Source organism: Felis catus, chromosome B2 (genome assembly GCF_018350175.1).
Source record: "Felis catus isolate Fca126 chromosome B2, F.catus_Fca126_mat1.0, whole genome shotgun sequence".
Classification (NCBI taxonomy): Eukaryota; Metazoa; Chordata; class Mammalia; order Carnivora; family Felidae; genus Felis; species Felis catus.
In genome coordinates this window covers 144,142,262-144,168,335 of record NC_058372.1, presented here as the reverse complement: position 1 = coordinate 144,168,335, position 26,074 = coordinate 144,142,262, and the positions used below count along the sequence as shown (strand labels likewise).

Genomic DNA, 26,074 nt, shown 5'->3' with positions numbered 1-26,074 from the left:
AAGACAAAATACCCAAGGAAGTGAGAAGCCATGAAATTAGCAGAATCTACACAGGCAGATACAACTCCAGGATGATAACTCGGTTAAAGAGTATAATGCAAGTTCTAGAAAGGAGTATTTGAATTAAAAAAAAAAAACAAAAACAAAAACATATGAGAAAAAAAAACCTGGAAAGGGGCAATAAAGTGCAAGAATGGCCCTATTTGTTATTATTTCCTTCATTTATTATTACCTCCAGTGAGAAATACAGGGTTAAATATGGTATAAAATCTGTGATCAATTCAGGCAAACTGGGCTGACTCCATTGTACACAGACATCAATAAAAATGCAATGTAATTACAAATCATAATCTCACTGACCTTTTGTGTGGATTAATAAACTCATTCAATAAAACTCATGTGGAAGAAAGTAATGTACAAAAATAAAAGCAGCCCAGAAATTTTTTTTAAAGAATTAGTGGGAACGGGGCACCTGGGTGGCTCAGTTGGTTAAGCATCTGACTTCAGCTCAGGTCATGATCTCACACTTTGTGAGTTCGAGCCCCACGTCGGGCTTTGTGCTGACAGCTCAGGTCCCAGAGCCTGCTTCGGATTCTGTGTCTCCCGCTCTCTCTGCCCTTCCCCTGCTCATGCTATGTCTCTATCTCTCATTAACGAATAAACATTAAAAAAATTTTTTTTTAATAAAAAAATGTTTTTTAAAGAATTAATGGGAAGAATTACCCCACACAATAGCAGACCTTACTAATAAAACTACTTTATGTAAAATAGAAAAGTACTGTAAACAGATCAGCAGAGAAACATATCTAATTATCCATAATTTAATACATAAAAAAGGCAGCAGCTGAAACAGTTGGACAATAATGGATAATCTAATGTTCTAGAAAATGGAAAAATTACCTCCTTACCTCCCTCTATAACTAAACCTCATGCTGTCACAATTAACCATTTTTTTAATTATGTGGCTGTTTAGAAATTCTTGCCTGATATGAGAAACCAAAGTATGTATTAGTGTAAGTATAAAAATATGTTTTGAACATACATATTTGGAAAGACTCCAAACGTACTAAAACCTAAACACAGAGCTATATGTTAGGTTAAACCATATGAAATTGTCATTTTAGGCAGTCGAAATGACCAGTCATTTCTAACTGTTGACCAGTTAGGCAGTCAACATAATAACAGGAATTCTGGAAAGACAGTGGTGGCAGCAGAATTTTGATTTCCCTTAGTTCCCCCATAAGAACAGACAGAACTAGGACAACAAGACACATGTCCAATACAACTTGGTGATGAGGTATTGCCATGAAGTCCAAAGTAGCAGAGATGGGGAGAAATGACCTGTTCCGGACCCTGCAGGATCAGCACTTGTGCAGGGGAAACCCAGGGGATTACCAGGGTGTCTGATGGGCCTAAAGAGGCAAATTCCACAGTCACCAAGGACCATTTGATAGAAAGCTCACTGCTTCCATTGAGGACTTCAGTGAGAAGAAAGCAATTTGGGCCCAGATTCACAAGTGAGGTGAAAGCGTTGTAATACGTCTGAAGGGGCCGAAGCGGTTTAGGCTCCCCAGACTCTTAAAACTATCCGCTAAAATCTTCTTCCAGGACAAACCTGCTAAAGTAAAATCCAACTGACCTGCAAACTACAGGAGACGTAAAGGAGCGAGAGGGTCCAGCAGTGGGAGGGGAACACAGCCAGAAGATCTCAAAAAGAAAGACTGTATTTTTTTTGCAGTTCAGAAGGAGAAGCTCAAAGCTATAAACCTAAACACGTTCTGAACTCTCTCTTTCCTTAAAGTCCGTGAAAACAAATGTTTAAAAAAGAGCAAGAGGAAAGGACAGCACTAGAACCCACTAGGGCTGGAACCCATACAAGGTTATTAAGCAGAGAAAGAAAGAGCTGAACCACTTTACGGACAAAGAAAACCTGCCAGAAAGACACGCCCACTAAACAGAGCTGTGGCCCAATTTTCAAAAAACATGCTGAAAGAAATTAAGAAAACCACAGAAGATATAAAAGAACAACATAAATTAAAATTAGAAGGACTCAAAGTGATAGTACTCAGAAGATAATTTTTCATCATTTCAAAAACAGAAAACAAACTAGCAGGAACATGAACACAAACAGAACAGATCATGGCTTCACAGAAACAGGAGGTAAAAATGAAGAAAATGTTATATATCACAAAGAAAAGAAAAGAAAAGAAAAGAAAAGAAAAGAAAAGAAAAGAAAAGAAAAGAAAAGAAAAGAAAAGAAAAGAGAAAAGAAGATTTGAAATAAAGGGACAGAGAAGAGAGGGAAAGTAGGTCGAAAACATATACAGCGGTGGTTCCCAGAGAAGAAAACCAAATCAATGAAACAGAAAAAAGTTAAAACAATAAGAAATTCACTTGAAATTAAAAAAAAAAAAAAGATAAAAACCAAACAAAACCTGAAATAATATATTAAAATGGCACCATGTATTCAAAAATACCAGTGTGGAAAAACCAACACCAAGTAAACTAGTTGGACATTGAAGAAAAAGAAAACAACAACAACAACACAACGATCCTTTGGGCCTCCAGGTTATAAATAAATAAATAATACAGGCGAACAAAGGTCTTACAAGTAGAAACAAAAATGTATTGTCATCAGACTTCCCAACCTCCATGCTGCAGGCCAAAAGACAAAAGCATTATATATATCAAACTTCTTCAAGGAAAGAAAATATAGGCCAAAGATTTTACAGCCAAACAGACTTGCAAGAGTAAATGCCACAAACTGTTTGGAAAATTCAAGAACACAGAAAACGCTGTTTTTGTGAGCGCTTACTGAGGACTACTATGGAACAAAATGATTCAGGAGACCATTAATAAAAATCAAAACATGAGTCTCAAAAATTTAAAAAAAAGCCAAAAACTTTGTATCTAAATCTCAATCTCTGTCTGTCTACTTCTCTATGTCTGTCTATCGAAACTCACACACATACTCCCCTAGAGCTGAAAGGAGGGGATAATGTAAGGGAGAAAGTGTGGTCAGTAACGGCTATACTGTTGAAACACCGCAAGGATCACAATTTGGGGGGCCGGGGGTGGGGGGCGGGCATATGCAATTTCTTAGCATTTCACTGGACGTAAAAGAAAAATTACTTCAAATGAAAACCTGGGTTTAAAAAAAAGGGTAATTCCAATATCCTCATAGTTGAGAACCCACAAATAACAACAAAAAAAATGTTGGGCTGGGGCACCTGAGTGGCTCAGGTTAAGTGTCCGACTTCAGCTCAGGTCATGATCTCCCGGTTCATGAGTTCAAGTTCTGCGTCGGGCTCTGTGCTGACAGCACGGAGCCTGGAGCCTGCTTCAGATTGTGTCTCCCTCTCTCTCTCTGCCCCTCGCCCACTCACCCTCTGTCTCTCTCTAAAATAAATAAACATTAAAAAAAATGTTGGGGCGAGAGAGAGCAGTAAGTATATTATACAAAGATATTAATGTAAGTATAACCTTAAGGGGTAAAAATACACTTGCCATATATTAAAAGTAAATAAAGAAAACTGCATACACAGCTTATATTAGAAAATGGAAGAATAAAACATAATCTTCAAGCGTAATACCTTTATCAGAGAAATCAGATTTCCTTGAAAATATATTATTCCATAGATTTTTCTCTTAAAACAAAGCATTTCTCATAACTCTTGCAAAATTAAGGTTAAAAAGCAAAACCTAAAAATAAAAAATACACATAAGAGATCTCTGAGTGGGTGAAGAAAATGTGGGACACCCACGTTTGAGTGGGTATTATTCAGCCACACAGACGAATGGCGCATTGATACAACCACAACGTGGGTGGCGTGAAAAAAGCCAATCCTGAGAGACCACTGGAGGATTCCATTTACAGGAAATGGCCAGAATAGGCAAATACAAAGAGGCAGAAAACAGGTAAGGGGTTGCTCAGGGCGGCAGGTGGCGGGTGGAAAGACTGGAGGTGGCAGCTAACTGGTCGCGGGCCTCGCGCGGGGATGCTGAAGATGTTCCCAGGTTACGTGGCGCTGATGATTACACGGCCCTGAATACACTAAAAACCCCTGAACTCAACACTTCAAAATGGTGAATATCACGGTATGTGAACTCTGTCTCAATACAGCTGTTATTTTAAATAGACAGCCAAAAAAAGAAGAGAATCTAAATACGTGTCCAGTTGGTGGCACAACCATGAAGAATTAGTCAGGCATCTTTAAAACACAGTAATTCGAGGGCATATCCCCAAAGGGCTGTTCCCTAAGGATGGGAACGTCTCAGAGAGACAGTCATACGTTCTGGGTCCCGAAGAAGTAGTACTAATGCCATTAATCAACCCATCAATCAAGAAATCCTGAATCTGATCAAGCCACTGGACCTTACAGCCACTTTACACAGAACAAAGAGAAAAAGGAACACATAACAGGACACCTGTAGGTCCATTTCCCAAAATTCAGACTGTGGGAGACTCCACAGGGTAAAAGGCCCAGGTTGTTCAATAAACATATGGCAGAGAAAAGGGAGGGGGACTTACACTTAAGAAATATAACGAACTGTTACCTTGTGTGATGGGTATTCGAAAACTGATGATTTAAATTGTTAAATGTTTTTCAAAGAAAACCAAGATAACTATGACACAATCAAAATATGAACGTTAACTTGATCTTTGATGATCACAGGAGTTAATGCTACCTTTTAGGTGTGACAATGGGACTGCGGTACATTTCTAGAACAGGCCCTCTTCCTTCAGAGAAACGTATAAAATACGATGATCCCCGAGCTTTTCTTCAAAATGACGGAGGAAGTGTGGAGTGGCAGTAGGTACTGGCCAGGAGTTAATAACCACTGTGCTGGGATACAGATTCAAAGGTATTCAGGGTATTATTCTGTCTAGTTTTACATGGGTTTAGTATTTTTCTTAACAAAATTTTCCTGAACTATGTAAAAACAATTAGGAAAAAATACAGAATGTTTTATAAACTTGGACTACACACAAAATAAGGTGATGAAGGCTATAATAAAAATTTTAAGTTTCTATGTAGGGAAAAACATCATAAACAAGTTAAAAGACAGTTTGAAAAAAAAGATGTATAGCCATAATAAAAAATGAATAATATCCATAAAATATAAATAATTCCAGGGGCGCCTGGGTGGCGCAGTCGGTTAAGCGTCCGACTTCAGCCAGGTCACGATCTCGCGGTCCATGAGTTCGAGCCCCGCGTCAGGCTCTGGGCTGATGGCTCAGAGCCTGGAGCCTGCTTCCGATTCTGTGTCTCCCTCTCTCTCTGCCCCTCCCCCGTTCATGCTCTGTCTCTCTCTGTCCCAAAAATAAATAAACGTTGAAAAAAAAATTTTTTTTAAATATAAATAACTCCAACAGATCAAGATTATAATAATAAAAATAGAAAATGAATAAAATGAGGAAAAAGAAAATTCAAAGAAGACATATATGCAGCCTATAAACTTGACAACGGGCTCAATGTCACTAAAAGTGAGGAGAATGAAAGACTAAAAGGAAATTACAGTTTTTACTGATCATGGTTGCAAAACTGAGGACTAATGGGATTTCTCCTCCACTGTCAGGTAAAGTAAACATGAATAAAGCCATTTTGAAGGGCAAGTTGGCAGTGTCTATCAAAGATTTAAATGTGCATGCACAGTGAGCTCACAATTCCATTTCAATTAATCATTCTTACAAGAACAATGAAGTAAGTTTATAAAGGGGAATGTACACAATACTCTTGGCTGCACTATTAAAAGTTAAGTGTCCCTTAAGAGTGACGTGGTTATAATCATCAGGGAAATGCAAAACAAAACCACAATAAGATATCACCTCACACTTATTGAATGGCTATTACCAAAAGGATAAGAAGTAACAAGTGTTGGCGAGGATGTGGAGGAAAGGGAAGGCTTGTGCACTGTCGGTGGGGATGTAAATTGATGCAGCCACCATGGAAAACAGTATACGGATGTTCCTCAAAAAATTAAAAATAGACCATCTGATCTGCAAATTTCACTTCTGTGTATTTATCCAAAGAGAATGAAAACACTAACACGAAGAGGAATCTGCCCCCAGTGTGTTCACTGCAGCACTATGTACAATAGCCAAGTTATGGAAACAACTGAAGTGTCCATCAGTGGGTGAATGGATAAAGGAAGTGTGAGATTTTATATATATGCAAAATGGAATATCATTCAGTCACAAAAAAAGAAGGAAATCCTGCCATTTGTGACAACAAGGGTGAACCCTGAAGACATTTTCCTGAGTGAAGTAAGTCACACAAAGACCAACACCGTATGATCTCACTCATATGTGGAATCTAAAAACAAAGCAAAACAAAACTGTCCTGGGAGACACAGGGAACAGGTGGATGGGCGCCAGAGGAAGAGGGTGGGATTTAAACAAGAGAGTAAAATGGCTAAACAGGCTATGGTACATTCATATGATGGAATACCATATAGTTGTTAAATGGAACTGAAGCACAGCTAACTATACCAACATGGGGGCAGGGGGGACAACCCATCAGTCACAGAATAAATACAGCATTATCATTAAAAAAAAAAAAAGGAGCGCACTTGTGATGAGCACGGGGTGTTTATGGAAGTGCTGAGTCACTATATTGTACACCTGGATCTCGCATCAGGCCATATGTTAACTAACTGCGATTTAAATAAAAACCTGTTAAAAATTACCTGTATCACACAACAAAGACATACATTTATATAATCACAAAAAAAAAGTCTACAAGATCCAAACCAAAGGATTTAGTACTCTGAGCAGGATAAGCAGCAACTTCATCTCTTTGTATATACACTCAATATAGAAGTAAAACAAAAGAAGGCACATCGTCTTAGAAAACGAAGGAGCAGATCAAAATACAGCGGACCCTTGAACAGCAGAGTCTGAACTGCATGCGTTCACTTACATGCAGAGTATTTTTGATAAATACAGGACAGGACTGTAAATGTATCTTCTTTTCCTTATGATCTTCTTAGTAACATTTTCTTTTCTCTTTATTGTGAGAATACAGTACATAATACATCTAACATACAAAATACATGTTAATTGTTTAGGTTATCAGTAAGGCTTCTGGTCAACAACAGGCTATTAGTAGTTAAGTTCTGGGGAGTCAAAAGTTATACAGGCATTTTTGACTGTGCAAGGGGTCAGCACCCCTAACCCCCATGTTGCTCAAGGATCGACTGTAGTCTTTGTGTTAGCCTTCAAAAGTTAGTTTCTACGATTCTACACCAGGGGCCATGTCACAAACTGACGTGCCCACAGGGCCAGGTGGGTGATGTCAATGGGTGAGCGAGGGAAAGGTGACGGTAAGAGAACAAGAAATGATGGGCACTGTGGTCAGCTGGAACCCGCCAGATGCTACCACGCGGGAATGCAGGCCCAGTGGCGACAGACCTCCTCCCAGGACTTTAAGAAAAACAAAAAAATACAGATATTCATGTAACATCTTGTAATTTTTTTAAATGCTAGCCACTAAGTCAAAAAATACTCAAAGCGCAAGGCGGGACAAAATATAAATTCAGGAGGCAGTATAGTGTAAGGATCAGGAGCACAGCTTTACAGCCGGCGCTGGGTTCGCGTCCTGGCTCTGCCATTCTGGGTGACGACCAAGTTACTTGACCAACCCGCCTCCATATATAGCAAGTACTCAGTTAATGGCAGCTACTAGCCTTGCTGCTGCTGCTGCTGCTGCGTTGTCATCATGGGATCCAGTTCTCCACTGCAAGCTGATGAGTTCTCTCCTTTGATCTTTTACATCTTACATCCGGTTTCACTCAGTTGGCTCACCGCAGTCAAAAATAACGCAGAACAAATTTCTATCTTCCCTCAAGTGAGTATGCTTCTTGTAAGAAAACAGAAAACTTATAGGCAAGTGAGCAGTATGTGTTCATTGGCTTGCCACTTACTCAATTAAAAAGTTCGTCATTAAAAAAATTTTTTTAACAAAGGGGGTGCCTGGGTGGCTCTGTCGGTGGAGCATCTTCGGCTCAGGTCACGATCTCATGGTCCGTGGGTTCCAGCCCCGCGTCGGGCTCTGTGCTGACGGCTCGGAGCCTGGAGTCCGCTTCGGATTCTGTGTCTCCCTCTCTCTCTGCCCCTCCCCTGCTCACACTCTCTCTCTCTCTCTCTCAAAAATAAATACACATCAAAAAATAAAAAAATAAAAAATAAGTAATAAAAAAAAGTTCATGTAACTTTACTAATGCAATCAGACAGGTGATGACTGAAGCAAATGAAAAATTAACTACGATAACTGTATTAATGAACACTGATCTGGAAGGCAGGGGTAGGGGAATACCGTAGCCTACTTAGTGTGTCCCAAGGGCTTAGTCCGAAGCACACTGCGCTGGTCCCGCTCCGTGTGAAGCACGTTGGAGGGTAAAGATGTCGATGCTCATGTCCTACCCCAAGAGATTCTGATTTGCCCTATAACCCAAAAGGGCACGAGTACGTGTATTTTCAAAAGCTCCCTGTGTAACAGTGATGTGCAGCCAGGTCTGGACACCACGGGCACAGTTTAAAGTCCGGGATCCAAGAGTCCTGGCTGTAAAGCCCTCCGACAATCAACAGCTCCTGTGATTTGGAGCAAGTTACCTACTCCCCTTATTTGTGAAATATGGAATGAACAGCACCCCTTCCTTGGGTTGTTGTGCCTGGCACAAGGCAAGACTTGAAAACGAGTGGCTGTTGTTGCTACATGTCCCAGCTTCTACAGGCTCCGTCCGCTCTGAATACAAAAGGCAACCTCTCCAGGGCTGCTTGTGCTTACAGGAAAAGTTAGCATAATTATATATATTCTTGGATCATAAGGCAAACAATATATGTTTGGCCATTAAACTTACGATAAATACATCATCATTTCCAACTCAAAAGAGAGTTAATTTATAAAGTAACCAAAACTCCTCCTTAGGATTTGAGGTAATATGCATGGTAACATGCAATGAGTCAGGCAACTAAATTTTTTTATACACTAAAGTAAAAATTTTCATTTTATCTTTCTCTTCTTCTGAAAAGGTATAAATTTCAGATGGTAAAACAAAAAGGAAGGAACAGAGAATAACCATATCAAAATCTATGGCTCCAATATTTTATGGGCATTTGACATTTTAAAAAATGCACAAAACTCACAGATCTATACAACACAAAAAGTAAACTGTACGGTAGGTAAACTTGAAAAAAATCAACTAGGACGCTGGGGAATCCCCGGACGGAAGGCAGACTGAGATTAAGTGAATCTAGCTTGGGGCGCCTGGGTGGCTCAGTTGGTTAAGCGACCGGCTTCCACTCAGGTCATGATCTCATGATCTGTGAGTTCAAGCCCCACATCGGACTCAGAGCCTGGAGCCTGCTTTCAATTCTGTGTCTCCCTCTCTCTCTGCCCCTCTCCCACTCATGCTCTGTCTCTTTGTCTCAAAAATAAACAAACAAATAAATAAATCTAGCTATGTTGCAAATGTATGCTATAACCTCACTGAAGAAGCTGGAGGAAACTGGTAACCTAACTAACTAACTGGTAAATTCCGTTGTGACACTCTGAGATTAAAGACAAAACAAACTGTACCTAAATGCTGTACTCTAGCTGGCCAATTTATTCCTCACAGGGGTCCCGGTCAGTGCTTCCGAAACCACGTTACATGTGCACTCCAGCTGCACGAATATGCCAATGAACTGCAGTCACGGGAGCCAGGCTTCCCACTGCCAGTGAGCAGAGGAGGGAGGCTGGATGAAACTTGTGGTGCTGGCTTAGACCGCAGACATCAACCGGAACTCATGTTTATTTTTAACGGACAGACAGACAGACAGGTAGGTAAGCAGATAGACTGATCGATCGATCAATCGATAGAGAAGGAATTGCAGATCTGTGCATACACATGGGCTGAAAGACATACCTATATTTTCTAACTCTATCACTGAAGGGCATGGAAGAATGACACCTGACAGTAACATCCAGGGCCCAGATCTTCATTTCTAAATACCATACTCCAATAAAAGGAACCAGAGCTCCTCGGGGAAATGGCTGACTTCAGGACCGCAACAGGAAAAATAAAGGATGATGCTTTAAAATAAGAAACTGCTCAAAAAGCAAAACCATACAAAAAAAGATGCAGGCATGTCAAAAGGACCCAGAAGCCAATTGAAAGAGTTCCGATGGCTAAAGCAGCAACAATCTGAGCAACGAAATAAAGAACAATATTATTAGATTACAACCCAAGAAAAAAATAAAAATTTATGACTCCACACAGAGACATAAATAAATGGGAGAGAAGAGGTAAATCTTTCAAACAGAAGAACTCCAAATAATACATGTAGATATTCCCTCCTCCTGGAGGTGGAGATTCCTACAGGAATTCCCCTCCCCTTAAATGCGGGTTCCGTTTAGTGATTCACTTCAAAGAATACAGCATGGAAAGGGAAAACTGCTAACTTGTGGAGGAACCTGTCAGACACCTTCACGGGGTGATCCAGGTTAACGCGACCAATGATATTATGATGCCATGAGAGTGGCATTCATGCCCAAGCCTAAGAACCCAGTCTACTCTTGAGAAAACATCAGACAAACCCAAATTCAGGGACATGCTACAAGCCACCCAGATCATGAGAAACAAGGGAAGACTGAGCAACTACCACAGACCACAGGAGACTAACAAGATGCGACTAAATGCAATGTGGTGTCCTTGACTGGATCCTGGAACGGAAAGGGGACATTAGTAGAAAAACAGAAACCCAAATAATGTCTGCAGTTAGTTAACAGTATTTTATACCAAAGTTAATGAATTAATTTCGACAAATATAGCAGAGTTAAGTAAGAGGTCAGCATCAGAGGAAGCAGGATAAAGAACATAAATGAAAACTCTGTACTATCTTTACGAGTTTTCCAGAAGTCTAGAATCAATTGAAGATTACAAGTCTTTAAATTTAAAGATTTTGAAATATAATAATAAAATTTTAGAGAAAAACTGCTTCATAAAGCATGTTGATAAGCCAAAGGAAATTAAACATAAGATCACGTTATTCATAAACACTAATTATAAGTAACTTAATCATGAAGAATAAAAATACAAAGACATAGTCAAGAAAAATAAAGTATCATGAGTATATTTCCTCCTTTCTACAAAATCCTTCGACTATATTCATTACTATTATCACATAAGCCATAAATACAGTGCAAAGTAGAAGATATGTGTCGGGTACAATGTGTGGCACCAGATGGTCAAGATGTTTCTAACAATTGAGAATGAAAATAAAATCGTCTTTAAACCTAAAGGCTATATACACTGCTTAAAATGTACCTTTAAAATGTCTGAGTATTTGGCAGAGATTGCAGAGATAAAAAGGTTAAATACACTTTAAAAATAAAAATATAGAACAGTCTAGCCCATATTGACTTACAGTTAGCTTCTAAAGAGAAAAAAAATTTAACAAAACTTATAAAAATTAATAGTTCATATTCGGCTTCTATAGCATTTTACTATGTATGCAAATACTTTTTTAAGCCTCACAACAACCCTGTGAGGTAGGTAGTGAAGTAATATTATAGCCATTTCACAGACGCAAAGGCTAAGGGTCCGAAAGATTAAGTTATTTACAAAGTCATGTGGTGAGAAAGACCCACACCAAGGAATGGAATCCAGTCACTTGATTTCAAAACTGCAGCTCTTCCTCCAAAATACTTAGTCCAAGTCTAAAACGAACCAAGAAGGTAAGTCTATATATAGTCATGCGTATACATACACACCTCCCCTTACAGAAATGATGTTCCTCAAATGGAAATAAAAAGAAGTCTTCCTTTCCCACGGAGTTAATTATAATTCTGGGGCCTCATCTTTTATTAGTTTGGACTGATCTCTAATACAGAAGAATTTCTACTTCAGCTCTCGGTTACGCTTTCGTTCTTTGACAAACACATTTTATGACACAAAACCTGAAACAGCAGGGGCTTCTGTACTCCATTTTTGTTGTGAAAAGCAAACACTATCCAAAAAATTCTAATAAGCAGCCTTTAACTCCCACGCTTTATGAGCTCTGAATCTGTACGTCTCCTCTTTTCCCTAACAAGGATAACCTTCTCAGTTACATCTCAACTGGTCAAACCGAAGGAAGGCAACTGTGATGGGAACCCAATCTGTACTCAGCTTGAGTTCTAATACAAAATGTAGTGCACTCATCACCCATTCTCAGCCTCTTTCTTGTTCCAACACATCTAAGGGACGCAAAGCTCTACTGTTAGCATCGACAGTTCACTGCCACGGAGGATCCCCAAGGGAGAGGGAGACAATCTGGGGGGAGGAAGCAGTCGTATGAAGCCCCCACATGCGTCCCGGGGCCCTTACCATGAGCCCCCCTCTCCTGTGAGATCCACTGAATTAGAGGTGAGGTAATGCTGCCAGAGCCGCTCCATCCATATCACTTCAAAAATAGTGCTTCACAATAAAAGTTAATCATCGACCCTGTCTTGCCCGCATGTGTCCTCACTGGAACTGACCCACTCCAGCCAAAAACCTAGACCAAAGTCAGCCATTCACCATCTGAAGTATCTGGCAAATCCTTATTCCGTATTTAGTTTGGTTCTACTGATTTTGAAACCTGCACTATAATGAAATCATACAAAACAGTGATTCAGGAGCTCAAAGGGAAAAAAGTCATTTGCCCTAATTAAAAGATGTACATAAAAAAATCAGAGTTAAAATACTGTCCAAAGAAAATCTCATAACAAATGCACTTTTAAGACATCTAATTAAAACAATAATCAAAGTAAACTAACTTCTTATAGCTACAAAGTACCGATTCCTTTTGCAAACATCTTGCTATACTATGTTAATGTCTTACCCCTTCTCCTATAAGTTCACGATCTAGTTCACGAACAATAAAAATCTTACAAACTGAGGCTCTTGTCCACTGTTTCCGATTATTAAAAAAATGCTGTTTTATCACCTCTCACTCCAAAGCAAGCCAGATTGTGTAAACTGAAGTTTAAAAAATAAAAATAGGGGTGGCCTGGGTGGCTAAGTCAGTTTAGCGTCCGACTTCAGCTCAGGTCTTGATCTCGCGGTTTGTGGGTTTGAGCCCTACGTCAGGCTCTGTGCTGACAGCTCAGAGCCTGGAGCCTGCTTTGGATTCTGGGTCTCCCTCTCTCTCTACCCTTCCCCTGCTCACACTCTGTCTCTGTCTCTGTCTCTCTCTCTCTCTCTCTCAAAAGCAAATAAAACAAAAAGTTAAAAAAAATTTTAAGAATAAAAATAAAAGGTGCATACATACATATGTACATAGCTACTAAAATTTAGAATTGCAACCTAACACAGGTGTAAGGGATCTCAAAGATCTGAGTGTTTCTGCTTTTAGCCAAATGAACACGCAAACTTGCCACAGAGAAAAACTACTCTCTTGCTCTAAAGAACAGTATCCAAGAACGTGCTACTTTCTAGCCGTAACACCCTTAACAGTGAAGAATTTGAGACCTCAAGCTATCAAAATGAAATTTGTACTGTTTTCCAACCGCTTTTTCTAGGAGGCATATTCCTTTCCCAGAAACCTTCACATATCAAACCGCAGACTTGATAATAATGAAGACTTCCCTTGAACCTCCATCATCTGCGCTAATCACTAGCTTTGCCAAACACAGAAGTGAACTCTTTTTTCCTTTGATCATTCTTACATTTCTCCACAACTCACATCTCTTTAAATAAAATACAGTGGCCAATGGGGCGCCTGGATGGCTCAGTCAGTTGAGCATCCGACTTCGGCTCAGGTCATGGTGTTACAGTTCGTGAGTTCGAGCCCTGCGTCGGGCTCTGTGCTGACAGCTTAGAGCCCAGAGCCTGCTTCACATTCTGTCTCCCCCTCTCTCTGCCCCTCCCCCACTCGCACTCTGTCTCTGCCTCTCAAAAATAAAGAAACATAATAACAAAAAAAAAATTAAAATACAGCGGCCAAACAGGACACACTACTCAAAAGGGAGTAAGCTATTTGCGAGGAATACAGAAAGAACTATATCCATGACCTTGGATGCCATATTCATTTAAAAATATTTCAGCATCATGTTGACTTTTTTACTGACTCATATTCAGCTTGTGGTCACCCATGATTGTGGCTTTCTTCCCTCTTTATTTATACCTTGCCTGTCCTTCTCCATCCTATATTTATATGGCTGGATTTTTTTTCCCTCCACACACCACCTTCTACTTAATTCACTGAATTTCATACAGTTTTCATAGATCCATTTCCCCATTTATTTCAGTACTTGAGAGAAATGTTTAAATCTGCAAGTTACAGTAACTACCACTTACACTTAAAATATCGAGCCTATGAAAGTACCAACAATCAACACAACACCTTGTAATAATGGAACTAAGGACAAGAACAGACTAATGCCTACCAGAAACCTACCTCCACTGGATGGTCACTCTTTACCAGTGCTATACGTGCCCTTTGCAAGGAACCGTCCATCAGCTTGTGAAGTCTTAAAATTAACTTTCTTAACCCCATTTGCTTCAGCGCTTTGTCTACAAATGGCCTATAAATAGAAGTCAGACAGTGTCTACTAAAGCCTGCTTCCGTGCTGCAGTCTGGGGCTCCCCAGCCAGCAGAATCATCCTCAGACTCAAGCCGCTCAAGCTTCTTAGACACGCAGTCCTGAGAATGGATGCTGAAACGGCGGTCAGCGGGCTGTGCGGGTTCCGGGGCCCTTGGACCAGAGAGCTCTTCTTCTTCGCTCTCGTCCGCACTACTCTCCAGCCCTTTCAACTCCCCTTCTGTGTCATCACCCTCATCTTCCGGCTCATTGCCTTTGGATGATCGAGGAGAAGGGATTTCAAACACTGGCCAGCCAATGTCTGATAAATTCTTGATGCCCAAAACAGTGCCCATAATCCTTAACTTCTGATTTAGGTCTTTTGTGATGTTTAACCACAAACAGAGCGCCTGCACCCTGTCTTGGAAGTCTTTCGCAGCATATTTTTCGTAGTCCTTTTGAAGAGCCTGCAACGATGGATAAAGTGCTTCTATGTACTCCAGCAGCTCCATTATCCGTTTCACCTGCTCGAATGACACCCTCTGGCGTTGGAGATGCTCATGATATGTTGAGTAACCCACAATCTTTGTTCCATGAGGGGCTCTGCGCTGCCCTTCTACTGAAGTACCATTAAAACTAGCTCCATTTCGAACAAAGGCAAAGCTCCCATAATTCACTTTGAAAGTAAGGATTTCGTTGATAATATCTGGGATGGCTTGACGGGCTGTGAACAAAAAGAGGTCCTGGTCATTAATGGTCCGTCCTGCATGCCAGGCTTGTAGCTCCAACCAGATGAGTTCGTTAGATCGGTTAAACCAGAGAGCAGACGTATTTTCCTGTCCTCTTTGCTCCCTGTCCTTCTTCTTTGAGACTGAGGTAAGCTTTAGCAGAAGTCGTAAAGTCTCAAAAAACTTCAAGCGATCTGCCGGACAGTCAGTCCTAGAAGTCTGGCGTGCAGTTCTGGCTATAGGCATGGGCACGGATACCGGAAGCTTAGCGTTGCTGCAGCCAAGACTGAGGTAAGGCTTATTAAGATCCACATCTGGAATTGATTTTTTGGGCAAAGACCCACCCACCGAGTCCAACACGAACGAGCACTGCACATTTTTCTTATGGTCGCGCTCTGTTGTCCTAAGAGCTGCTCGGATCTTTTTCTCCTGCTTATAGCTGTATTCTTCCACATTCTCCACCGTTTTTCCAGTGTCTTTGTGTGGAGGCTGGTTTGGTGCATTCATTTTTTCTATTTAAAAACAAACAAGCAGAACATTATGTTACTCTAAAACGTGAAGCTACTCTCGGCATCTTCAATAAAACTGATACTCACATATACTTCTTTTTCAGGCTGTTACTGGAGACAAAATCATAGCCATTTGCTGAAAATTAAAAGATTCAGAATATATGCATTTCTAAACCTCTAAAAAGATTTTATCCATCTTCCCTGCTTTATTATACTTGCTATAGTCTCTAAGAGTCTCCGGTGGCAGCCTAGAACAAGCTGTGTACCTCTGTGCCACAAGTGCAGTTATACAGGGAGAGAAATCGTCAGAAGTTAAGCCTTCACCTTACAAGAGACACAGCACAGCAGATCTGACAGAAACATGGTTTAGAAAACACATCCAGGGCCGCCTGGGTGGCGCAGCTGGTTAAGCCTCTGACTCTTGATCTCAGCTCAGCTCATGATCTCACAGTTCGTGGGTTCAAGTCCCACATCGGGCTCTGGGCCGATGGCGTGGAGCCTGCTTGGGATTCTGTCTCTCCTCTCTGCCCCTCCCCCACTCATGTGCGCACTATCAAAATAAATAAACTTAAAAAACAAAACAAGACAGAAAACACATCCAATTCTCCCCTTTGCCGTAAACTAAATGTATTAACTCAGAGCAAATCACATAAGTTTTCCGGGTCACTTTTCTCATTTGTAAAATGAAGTAGATTGAACAAAGAATCTTTAGGCACTTTCAGATTATTTTCATAAAAAACGAAAGACAAACAATAGGCAAAAGTGTTATTCTCCTCCTTGGTTTCTTCTTTCCCACAAACAAATGAACGATAACATTTTGAATTTAGCATTAGCAAAAGTGAAAAGATATAGACTAATTCAGCATCACTTACCTGTACCGGCATATAAAGTAATTCAAAACTAATGCAAAGAAAGTAAACACACACTTTTTTGTCAAACAACTGTAGAAAGTTCCATTAATTTAATTCCCAAGCTTTGAAATGTCCTGTTTGGCATTTCTGCCGCTACCTTGCCGAAATCCCTTCACTCTGTCGCTTTGTAGACACAACAGTCTCTGGGTTCTTTCCTACTTCCCAAGTCACTCCTTTTCAAACCCCCTCCTTGCAACTTGCATCAGAAAATGCTAACGTTTCTCAGAGTTCCACTCTTCTGCCTCTTGTCTTGCTTTTCCCTCCCTCGGAGAGCTCCTTCACAGCCACTTCAGAGATCGAAATGCCCAAACCTAAGTCTCCAGCCCAGTCTCCCCTCCACACCCAGGATATACTTCGTTTCATTGAATCTACGATACACATTCTCTATTTTAACATCTCTGAAATGAAAATATGTTTCATAATTAATAATGATATGAATAAGTTTTAGGAACAAACTAATAGCTTTCACTTACATTTTCTCTTTTATATATATATAAATAACATATATAACATATAACATGTATATATGTATATATAACATATACATAAGAAGAATAAATAGCTTTTTTAAAACCTGTGTCTAAATGTCAGGAAGTATAAAAGGGTTCTTTCAGTAAATAGAAAATAAAAATTCTAAGTATGAAAACACATTGCATCATCAATTGTAAGCATTTTTTTCCTTAACACATATTATAGTATGTCTTTAGACTGGGTGAAATATGGCATATTTATATGGGTTACAAACTAATAGACCCCAAAATCAATTCACTAAAGAAAATTAGTTTAAAACCAATTTACCGTCTAATCAATTTAAATGAGAATAGTTTTAAAATAAGAATTTTAAAACAAATATTCCTAAGTGCAATATTTACATTATATTTAATTTCCTTTATGGTCCATCAAAAAAGATTTTATCTGTCTATATGGATTTTTGCTATATTTTAATATAAAAACTATTATTTTTTAAATTACTACTATTTTTTAAGCGATATAACTTTTAACTCTGGTTTTAATCTACTTTACTTCTAAATGTCTTAAAACTTGTTATGCAGTCCATTGAAGAAACTTCTTCATAATTTTGTTTCTAGCTACAAAGGCCTATCAATGCTCATTCATAAAAAATTTGCCCAGTCCAGGGCTTTCTCTCCTCTGTGATGTTTTAACTGTGTTTTCCATGTCTTTACCGACATAGCACACGCATACATCCATCTCTACTCAGGAGAACAATGGTTACTTGAAAGCAAAGCTAACAAGTGCTTCCAAATTTAACTCCACTACTTTTATTTTTCAAGATATGAATTTATACTATGTTACTATGAACATCATAGCACACTGTTTAAGACTAGAGAAAAAGATACTGAGTAATTTTTTTTTCTTTTTTTTTTTCTTTTTCTTTTTTTTTTTTTTTAATTTTTTTTTTCAACGTTTATTTATTTTCAGGACAGAGAGAGACAGAGCATGAACGGGGGAGGGGCAGAGAGAGAGGGAGACACAGAATCGGAAAGAGGCTCCAGGCTCTGAGCCATCATCAGCACAGAGCCCGACGCGGGGCTCGAACTCCCGGACCACGAGATCGTGACCTGGCCGAAGTCGGACGCTTAACCGACTGCACCACCCAGGCGCCCCACTGAGTAATTTTTTACTACACTAAGTTGGAGGTGCCTACTGGATAGCCATGTTGGTTGGAGATATCTGTAGGTGAGTAATACGGGTCTTGAGTTCAGGAAAGAAATCCAAAGATACCGATTTGGAAGTCATCAGTATATACAGACATCATTTACTACTAGGAGAGTACATAAGAACATCCAAGAAACGTGTACAGAAGAGAGGCAATGCAGGTCTAGAAGAGAATGTTTTTTTGGTACGTGCATCCAAATAAATGGTTTTGAGTCAAAGACATCGAATACTTAAGTAACAAAAACCAATTTTTTTAGCTTAGGGTTTAGGATCCTAACAAGACTTCATAAAATGATGCAGAGTAATGTAACTGATAATGGCCAGAAAAATGTTTGCATATAGTTTATAATTTGAAAGTAATAGTGAAGAGTGAAAAAGTATTACTTGGCTTATATAACTCATAAATGTTCTTCTAATCCATGATTTAAAGATCCTAAGGAAAACAAAGGGTTAACTGAGAGCGGCTGGAATGGTTTTTCATAATTCCAGAAGACTGGACTATAAACATTATGTCCAAATCTATGCTGTATTTTCTAGGAAGCTAATCTTCATAGCATGAACATATTAAGAGGTAAAACTTCTCAGCCTTGATCTTTATTTCAATAATTAAGAGGACTTAAGACCAATAAATGGCACAATCCCATGTTTCTGTATAAAAGAATCAAATTTTAGTAGCATAAAAAGCTAATTTTTGTAGATTATATAGAAATCTTGTTAAGCTTACCTCACAGCATACAAAATGGTTTATTACACAATTTTTTTTTTAATTTTGTGTTTACATAAAGCAATGGCTTATTATTTGGATCTACAATGTGTATAAAGAAAAGCAAATTAGGAAAGGCACAAGATGGAACAGAAAAGCTTTTTTTTGTTTGTTTTTGAAAACAAAAAACCAAGTTGATTTTGAAAATAAATACACAAATGGAAACTGATACATCTTAATTTAAAGTTTTTTTTACCATTTACTTATTTTTGAGAGACAGAGACACAGCATGAGCAGGGGAGAGGTAGAAAGAGAGAGAAAGAGAGAAAGAGAGAGAAAGAGAGAGAAGGAGAGAGAGAGAGAGAGAGAGAGAGAGAGAGAGAGAGAGAGAGAGAGACACAGAATCCAAAGCAGGCTCTAGGTTCTGAGCTGTCAGCACAGAGCCTGATGTGAGGCTCGAACCCACGAACCACAACATCGTGACCTGAGCCGAAGTCGGACACAACGAACTGAGTCACCCAGGCGCCCCTGATACATCTTAATTTGAAAATGATTAATTTAAACTTAAAATAGCCTTTAACTACTGTGGGAAAAAAAAAATCAATCTACTTTATCGGTAGCTATACTTTTAGAATAATGTATTTGTGATGGGCAGAGGAAACACAAGCCTATTTCCTAGCAATCAGTGACCCAGTAGGCCTCTATGAAACCATAAGGGACCCATCAGTTAAGGGAGATGTAGAAATACTAGGTGTTGAGTGGGGAGGAGTGGAGGAAGGGGGGGGAAAGAAACTGTGCAAGTTTAGATACAGTTCATATTCCCAAGCATTTAATATTTTGTCTTTACCCAATCTGACATGAGTATAAAACTTTTAATAGTAACTTAAAAGCCCATTGATAATGGACAAGTTTCTTTCTTTATCTAGTTTTCTGTTAATACTAAATCCCTTTGCAATTAATAAAAAGTCAAATACAAATAGTTTCTGAAAAGGAGAATAAATCAAAAGTATACAGAATGTATTACATGAAAAAATTCTAATTATAGTATTACAAAACTAGTTCATAACAACTTAAGTAAGACTAATGGAACATCTAATCTCCTGAGTAGCTATAAATTAAATGGTGTGATTTGGTCAGTGCAGTTAAAGTGATCTTCCAGATAGTTACTTTTTCCTTTGGCCAATCACCAATAATTCCTGCCTAATGAGAAGAATATGAAAGGAAAAGAAAAAAAAATTATAATGAAACCAAAAGCAACCAATGACAAGCAATATGGTTCGCTTGTTTAAACAGAAATGAGACATTCAACCGAATTCTCCCACCATCCATATCTAGAACTGGCTCATTAGAATATATAGAAAATGTATTTTTTATCAAGTCCCTGTAATACTTAGGCTCTCCCATCTGTGCACTGTCCAAATGCAAAGCAATGGCCTTCCTCAAGCTCTCGGATGAGTAAGCGTAAACAGATGGCTGCCCCTTACCTTTAAGTGGGAGACGATCATTACAGCAGTGACATCCTGGATGATCACACAATGTCAGCAATCTGCAGGAGCTCAGAGATGGAATTCGAGGTTCTAAAATTTCAGTCAACACTAAGACTCACTTGGATTCTTGCTAAAATGCAGATTCCTAGGCCCACCCCCAGTGTCTCTGATTCAACCTGGCTAGAACGGCAGCACACATCGGAGGGAAACACTGCTTTCTTCAATCCCCTCCCTTTCAAGGTAGAAGCTGTACAGAGACTGTTGTCATCTTCACAACAACACTGTGAGGAAGACCACCATGGAACACAGAGACAGACAGGAAATGTCAGGACGGGGATCCCGACCAATGTTCATGCCATCACTCCACCGTTACACCTGTCACAGGTGCTCACGGACCAGCACTAACCGTCCAACGAAAGGTTAGACACTGAGGGTCGTAAACAACGATTATAACAGGTGATCCATAAAGGCTTGAAGTAAGACCACATGCTTGACTGGGGCCTTAAAGAATGGAAGGAGCTCAAACAAGGGTATTAAGAAAGTCAAGAGCATCTTTGAAGCCAGAGAAGATCATGAAAAAAAGGAAGAAAAGAAGAGAACTTGGCTGAACAGTGAGTCTGTATAAGGGTAGCCTGGAAATATAAATTACAACTTTGACTATCAGGCTGAGTTTAGACTAAAGAGCTGAAATGCAGATTTTTAAATCCACTCTAGTTAACAATGAACAATCGTGTGACTGACTACACAGCAGACCCCCTAAACAAGAAGGGTTTGAACTGTGCAGGTCCACTTATACAGATTTTTTTTTGATAAATACTGTAAATTTTTGATAAATACTGTAAATTCCCTTAAGTTTTCTTAATTTTTTTCCTCTAGCTTACTGCACTGCGAGAATATAGTACATAATACATACATAAATACACGTGAGTTGATTCCAGTCAACAGTAGGCTATGAGGTTAAGTTGTTGGGGACTCAAAAGTTATACACCAATTTTTGTGCACAGGGTTGGCCCCCTAACACCTCCCCTGCATTGTTCAAGGGTCAACTCTATAGACTGAATTTGACTTTTATCAGTTCAATTTTATGGCAGTATTATAGTCTCTCAAAAAAAAAGTTGCTGAGGCACCTGGGTGGCTCAGTTGGTTAAGTGTCCAAATCTTGATTTCGGCTCAGATCATGATCTCAGGGCCGTGGGAATCGAGCCCCACATCGGGTTTTGCGCTAAACATGGAGCCTGCTTGAGATTTTCTGTCTCTCTCTCTCTCTCTCTCTCTACCCCCTCCCCCGCTCACACTCTCTCTAAAATAAAAAATTTAAAAAAAATTTTTAAGTGCTAATCCTACTTTTAGCAAAAAACACTTTTACACACACACATACATACACATACCTTGAGATATTTGTTTATGATAGGGAAATTATGATGTTTGTTTATGATATATATGTATATATACACGCACACATAGGTACCAATTCTGATTAAATGTCTTGAGATATTTGTTCTATCTCTATAATTTGGCAATTGCGGTATAGCGTAATACTGCTGTAAAAATGGGGCTGGTGTTGATTACGAGGCAGATTCACCCTGGAAAGGACTTTTTGGCTTGAGTGTTTTCATTCTTATTTAACCTATTTAAGCTATTAAATGAACTAGCTTTTAACTACGTTAAAAGAACAAAACTTTACGGATGCAATAGTTTGACTATCTCTTCCTTAAACCCATCTTAAGAAGAACAGTTACATATGACTAATTATTGTCCAAAACTTATTAAAATCTTAATTGCTGTGATTGGGCAGTTATTTACCATTATCCAAAAGTATAATTTAAATAATACCACAATTAGATCCTGTTACTCAGGGAAGTATGAAACCCAGCCTGGTCAGTGAGCTAAGTCAAGAGCTTAACTGGCAGGTTCCATCAGTCAGGATGTCACATAGCTGACTTCTTTTTAGGTAATAGGAACTGACCGTTCTTCCCGAGCTATCATAACGTGGCTATCATATTTGTCACAGCTTCTAAAAATAGAAGTTAATATTCTGACAACAAAAATGTCTTTAACCGCAAAAAACGGATAAAATATAGTTCTGCACACTTCTAAACTGGCAACCATTTAAAAGTCCATCAATACAAAGCAAGAAATAAAACACCGCAACAACGGTGACCTCGCCTTCGCCCTCACGTCCCACCCCCGTCTTCAGTCCTCTCCCGTCTCAGTCTCAGACAACCGCTGTGACAGACACTGTTTTGAACTGTCCTGTCTGGTGGTTGCACACTCGCATACTACAGTTGGAAATCACAAACGATGAATGACACGTGAATCTCTGGGCAGCATTTACTATGTGCATTTGCAGGGACTTCTCTAAAGTCTACTCCCAGAGTGTGGATTTGCCGGGTCAAGGACATAACCGACCACAACTTGACCGTATTAACAAATTACTGTCCCACAAGGATTGAGACCATTTATACTCCCGTTAGCCTGCATGAAAGCTGCCATCTCCTCATATCTTTGCTAGCAGTTACTCACTGAGGTAACTGTAAGAAATATATTTGGTTTTTGTCCAGGTTCCTGGCACAGAGCTGCTAAAAAACCCTCGGAATTTCCTAAGTGATAGGGGTTATCTTTTATTATTCATAAGGAGCCCCTTTCAATCACATCTAATAAATTTATGCTAAAGAGGTGACTTAGGGGGTGCTCCTAGAAAGCCTCCAGATGGGGCTGGTCACAGAGGGAGCAAGTAATTAGCAGCCCCCCTACCCACCTTCCTAACCTCCCAGAAAGGGGTTAGAGAGGGCAGCCTGGAGATTAAGAGCTACAAAGACTCTCAAACGGGAAATGTGATGAGCCCCAGGTTGGTGAACACATGGAGGTGGTGGGAGGCTAACTAACACCTGGGAGGACCCGGAAGTTTCATGGGAACCCGACACCCTGCCCTACACATCTCTTCCATTTGGCTGTTCCTGAGTCCTTTATACCATAAAGTAAGTAAAGTGTGTTCCTGAGTTCCTGTGAGTTCTAGGAAATTATGGACCTGAAGAGGGTCTCATGGGAACTCTCAATTTATAGCGGGCTAGTTAGAAAGGGGCCTGGGACTGAATTTCCAATTATAAAAAAAATAAATCTATAGTAGTTACTACTATGGATTAGTAGCAGTTACCCTGAGCCTATAATAATAAAAATATTTGAAGAATCATATCCATATAATCAGTTCATGACAATGGTTACCATTGCTAAAAGAAAAAAAACGTTAATAGTTACTCTTACCTCCTTTCAATATAATGCCCTCAGTTACCTTTTCATGTGGTTATATTCCTTCAGGAATGCTTATGACGTTGTCTGCATTCACAAAGGAGAGAGGCTGGAGGCATAAAGACAGTAAGGCTGCCCAGACACAAACGCTCCAAAGCTTTATATCCAATGCAGGTAGGAGCTAGTCTCTTACAGCTAGCAACCCACCTCCTGCTGGTGAAATGCCCTGTGGTCCCCCCACCCCCCACCCCACAACGAATTCTGGCAGCCATGTGTCGCCAAAGAATTCAGCAAAAGCGGTGTCATGTGACTTCCTAAGTTATGAACCCTTACAACTTTCACCTCGACCTCCCATGACACTTGCTCTGGGGGAAGCTAGCTGCCACATAAGAATTCCCATTACCCGGGACCAGTATGCTGTGAAGAAGCCCAGGATATGCCATGTGGAAGGTTAGGTGGGAACAAAACAAGGCCAGCCAGCTCTCAGCCCAGGTGCCAGACTCGTGAGTAAAGGAGCCGTTGCGGACCACAGAGACCCAGCGACACCCTGTGGAGAGGAACCGAAAGCCCACTCTGAGGGCCCTATCCAGACCGTGACCACATCTCCAGCCAACTGAGCCATTTCAGCTAAAGCTCCAGACATGATGGGTTTGAGACAAGCTGTGACCTGCCCGGACATGTGGCCCACAGAATCATGAGCACAATAAAATGCCTGTTCTTTCACGCCACTAAGTGTTGGGGTGGTTTGTTACACAGCAATAGATAACCTGAAAAATGCAAATACTATTGGTGACATTTATTAAAAAGATGAGTCCAACTTGGGACTGTAGTTCTAAAGTGAAGAGTCTGATTCGGAGTGTCTTTGCTTGTGGCAGTGAGAAAGAACGAATGCACCAGTTCACATTTCCTTGGAAAGCTTTTAAAATAAAAGCTGACCAACCCAATTAATTCTAAAAGCTCTTGAAAGTACTGAGGGACCAATATATTATCATGAATCACACACTCCTTTGAAATACTGGTCTCCCTGACTCAGCCTTCAGGTCATAGCACAAATGTCACTTGTTCCAGAAGCCCTGAAGCCCCAGGGGCCTTCCCAGCCCCTCCTGGGGGGTGGGAGGCAGTCTCTCCTCACCAGCCTCTGTCCCACCTCCGCCCCCAAGACCGCACTGCCCGTTTACCTGCGTGCTTCCCACGCAAGTTGGGGCTCTCACCAAAGATAGTACAAGTTATCATTTCTATGTATTGGGTTTATAGGTATTTTTATTTCTTTTTGTTTGTATTTTCGAAATTTCCTACAATAAACATGTCATCTTTTGCAATAAGAGACAAGATTAAGTTATTAAGGATTTTGGTCTCGTAGGTGCCACTGGATAGGTACAAGCCAAAAGACACATAGCGGGGCACCTGAGCAGCTCAGTGGGTTAAGCGTCCGGCTCTTGATTTCAGCTCAGATCATGATCTCACGGAAGGTTCGTAAGTTCAGACCCCGCATCAGGCTCTGTGCTGACGATGTGGAGCCTGCCCAGGATTCTCTCTCTCTCCCTCTCTCTCCCCTACCTATCAAAATAATATAACAAACTCTATCAAAATAAATAAACAAGCATACACACATAAAATAAAGACGTATGGCCATTCACTTCTTTACCTGAAAAATGGCAAGAATTGGAGTAAGCAGTCCTAAGACCCCTTCCAGATCTAAAATTCTGTAATTTTATGGAATAAACAACTGAAAGAAATTGAGGAGGAAAGGAGGCAACCTTCCATCTTCTACCTCCCACATACCCCAGAAGGACAGTAGCCATTCAGCAAATATTTAGTGACTATTTTTCTGATTAGTGAAAGATAGTTAACTCAAGTACGGCATTCAGGTAAGCTTAACATCTGCTGCTTGTACTAGAAAAAACTCCAAACCAAGTACCAGGAGAACTATTTCTAAAAATACTCCTGTCACTATCTCAAGTTTTCTAGCCTTGAGGTTGCTTTGAAAAACCAGGCCTCAGTTTCTCAATCTACAAAACGTGAGAATTATGCCTTCAACTCCTATTCTAAAATGGTATGGACCAGGGTGCCTGGGGGACTCAGCTGGTTAAGCGTCCAACTCTTGATTTCGGCTCAGGTCATGATTTCGCGGTTTGAGCCTCACACTGGGCTCTGAGGCGACAATGCAGAGCCTGTTTAGGATTCTCTCTCTCTCTCTCTCTCTCTGTCCCTCCCCTGCTCTCTCTCTCTCTCTCAAAATAAACAAATAAACTTAAAAAATAAAGAAAAACCAGGGGCACCTGGGT

At 40.0% G+C, this 26,074-nt stretch overlaps 1 protein-coding gene across 7 annotated transcripts in view; it reads right to left on the bottom strand.

Moving 5' to 3' along the window:
* Window positions 1–26,074, bottom strand: part of MAP3K4 (mitogen-activated protein kinase kinase kinase 4) — a 113,038-nt gene that overhangs the window by 45,403 nt on the left and 41,561 nt on the right. For all 7 annotated transcript variants that reach the window (XM_045058328.1, XM_045058331.1, XM_045058326.1 and 4 more), the window contains one exon: window positions 14,405–15,768. In XM_045058328.1, coding sequence (XP_044914263.1) covers window positions 14,405–15,768 — 1,364 coding nt within the window. The remainder of the gene's footprint in view (window positions 1–14,404; window positions 15,769–26,074) is intronic.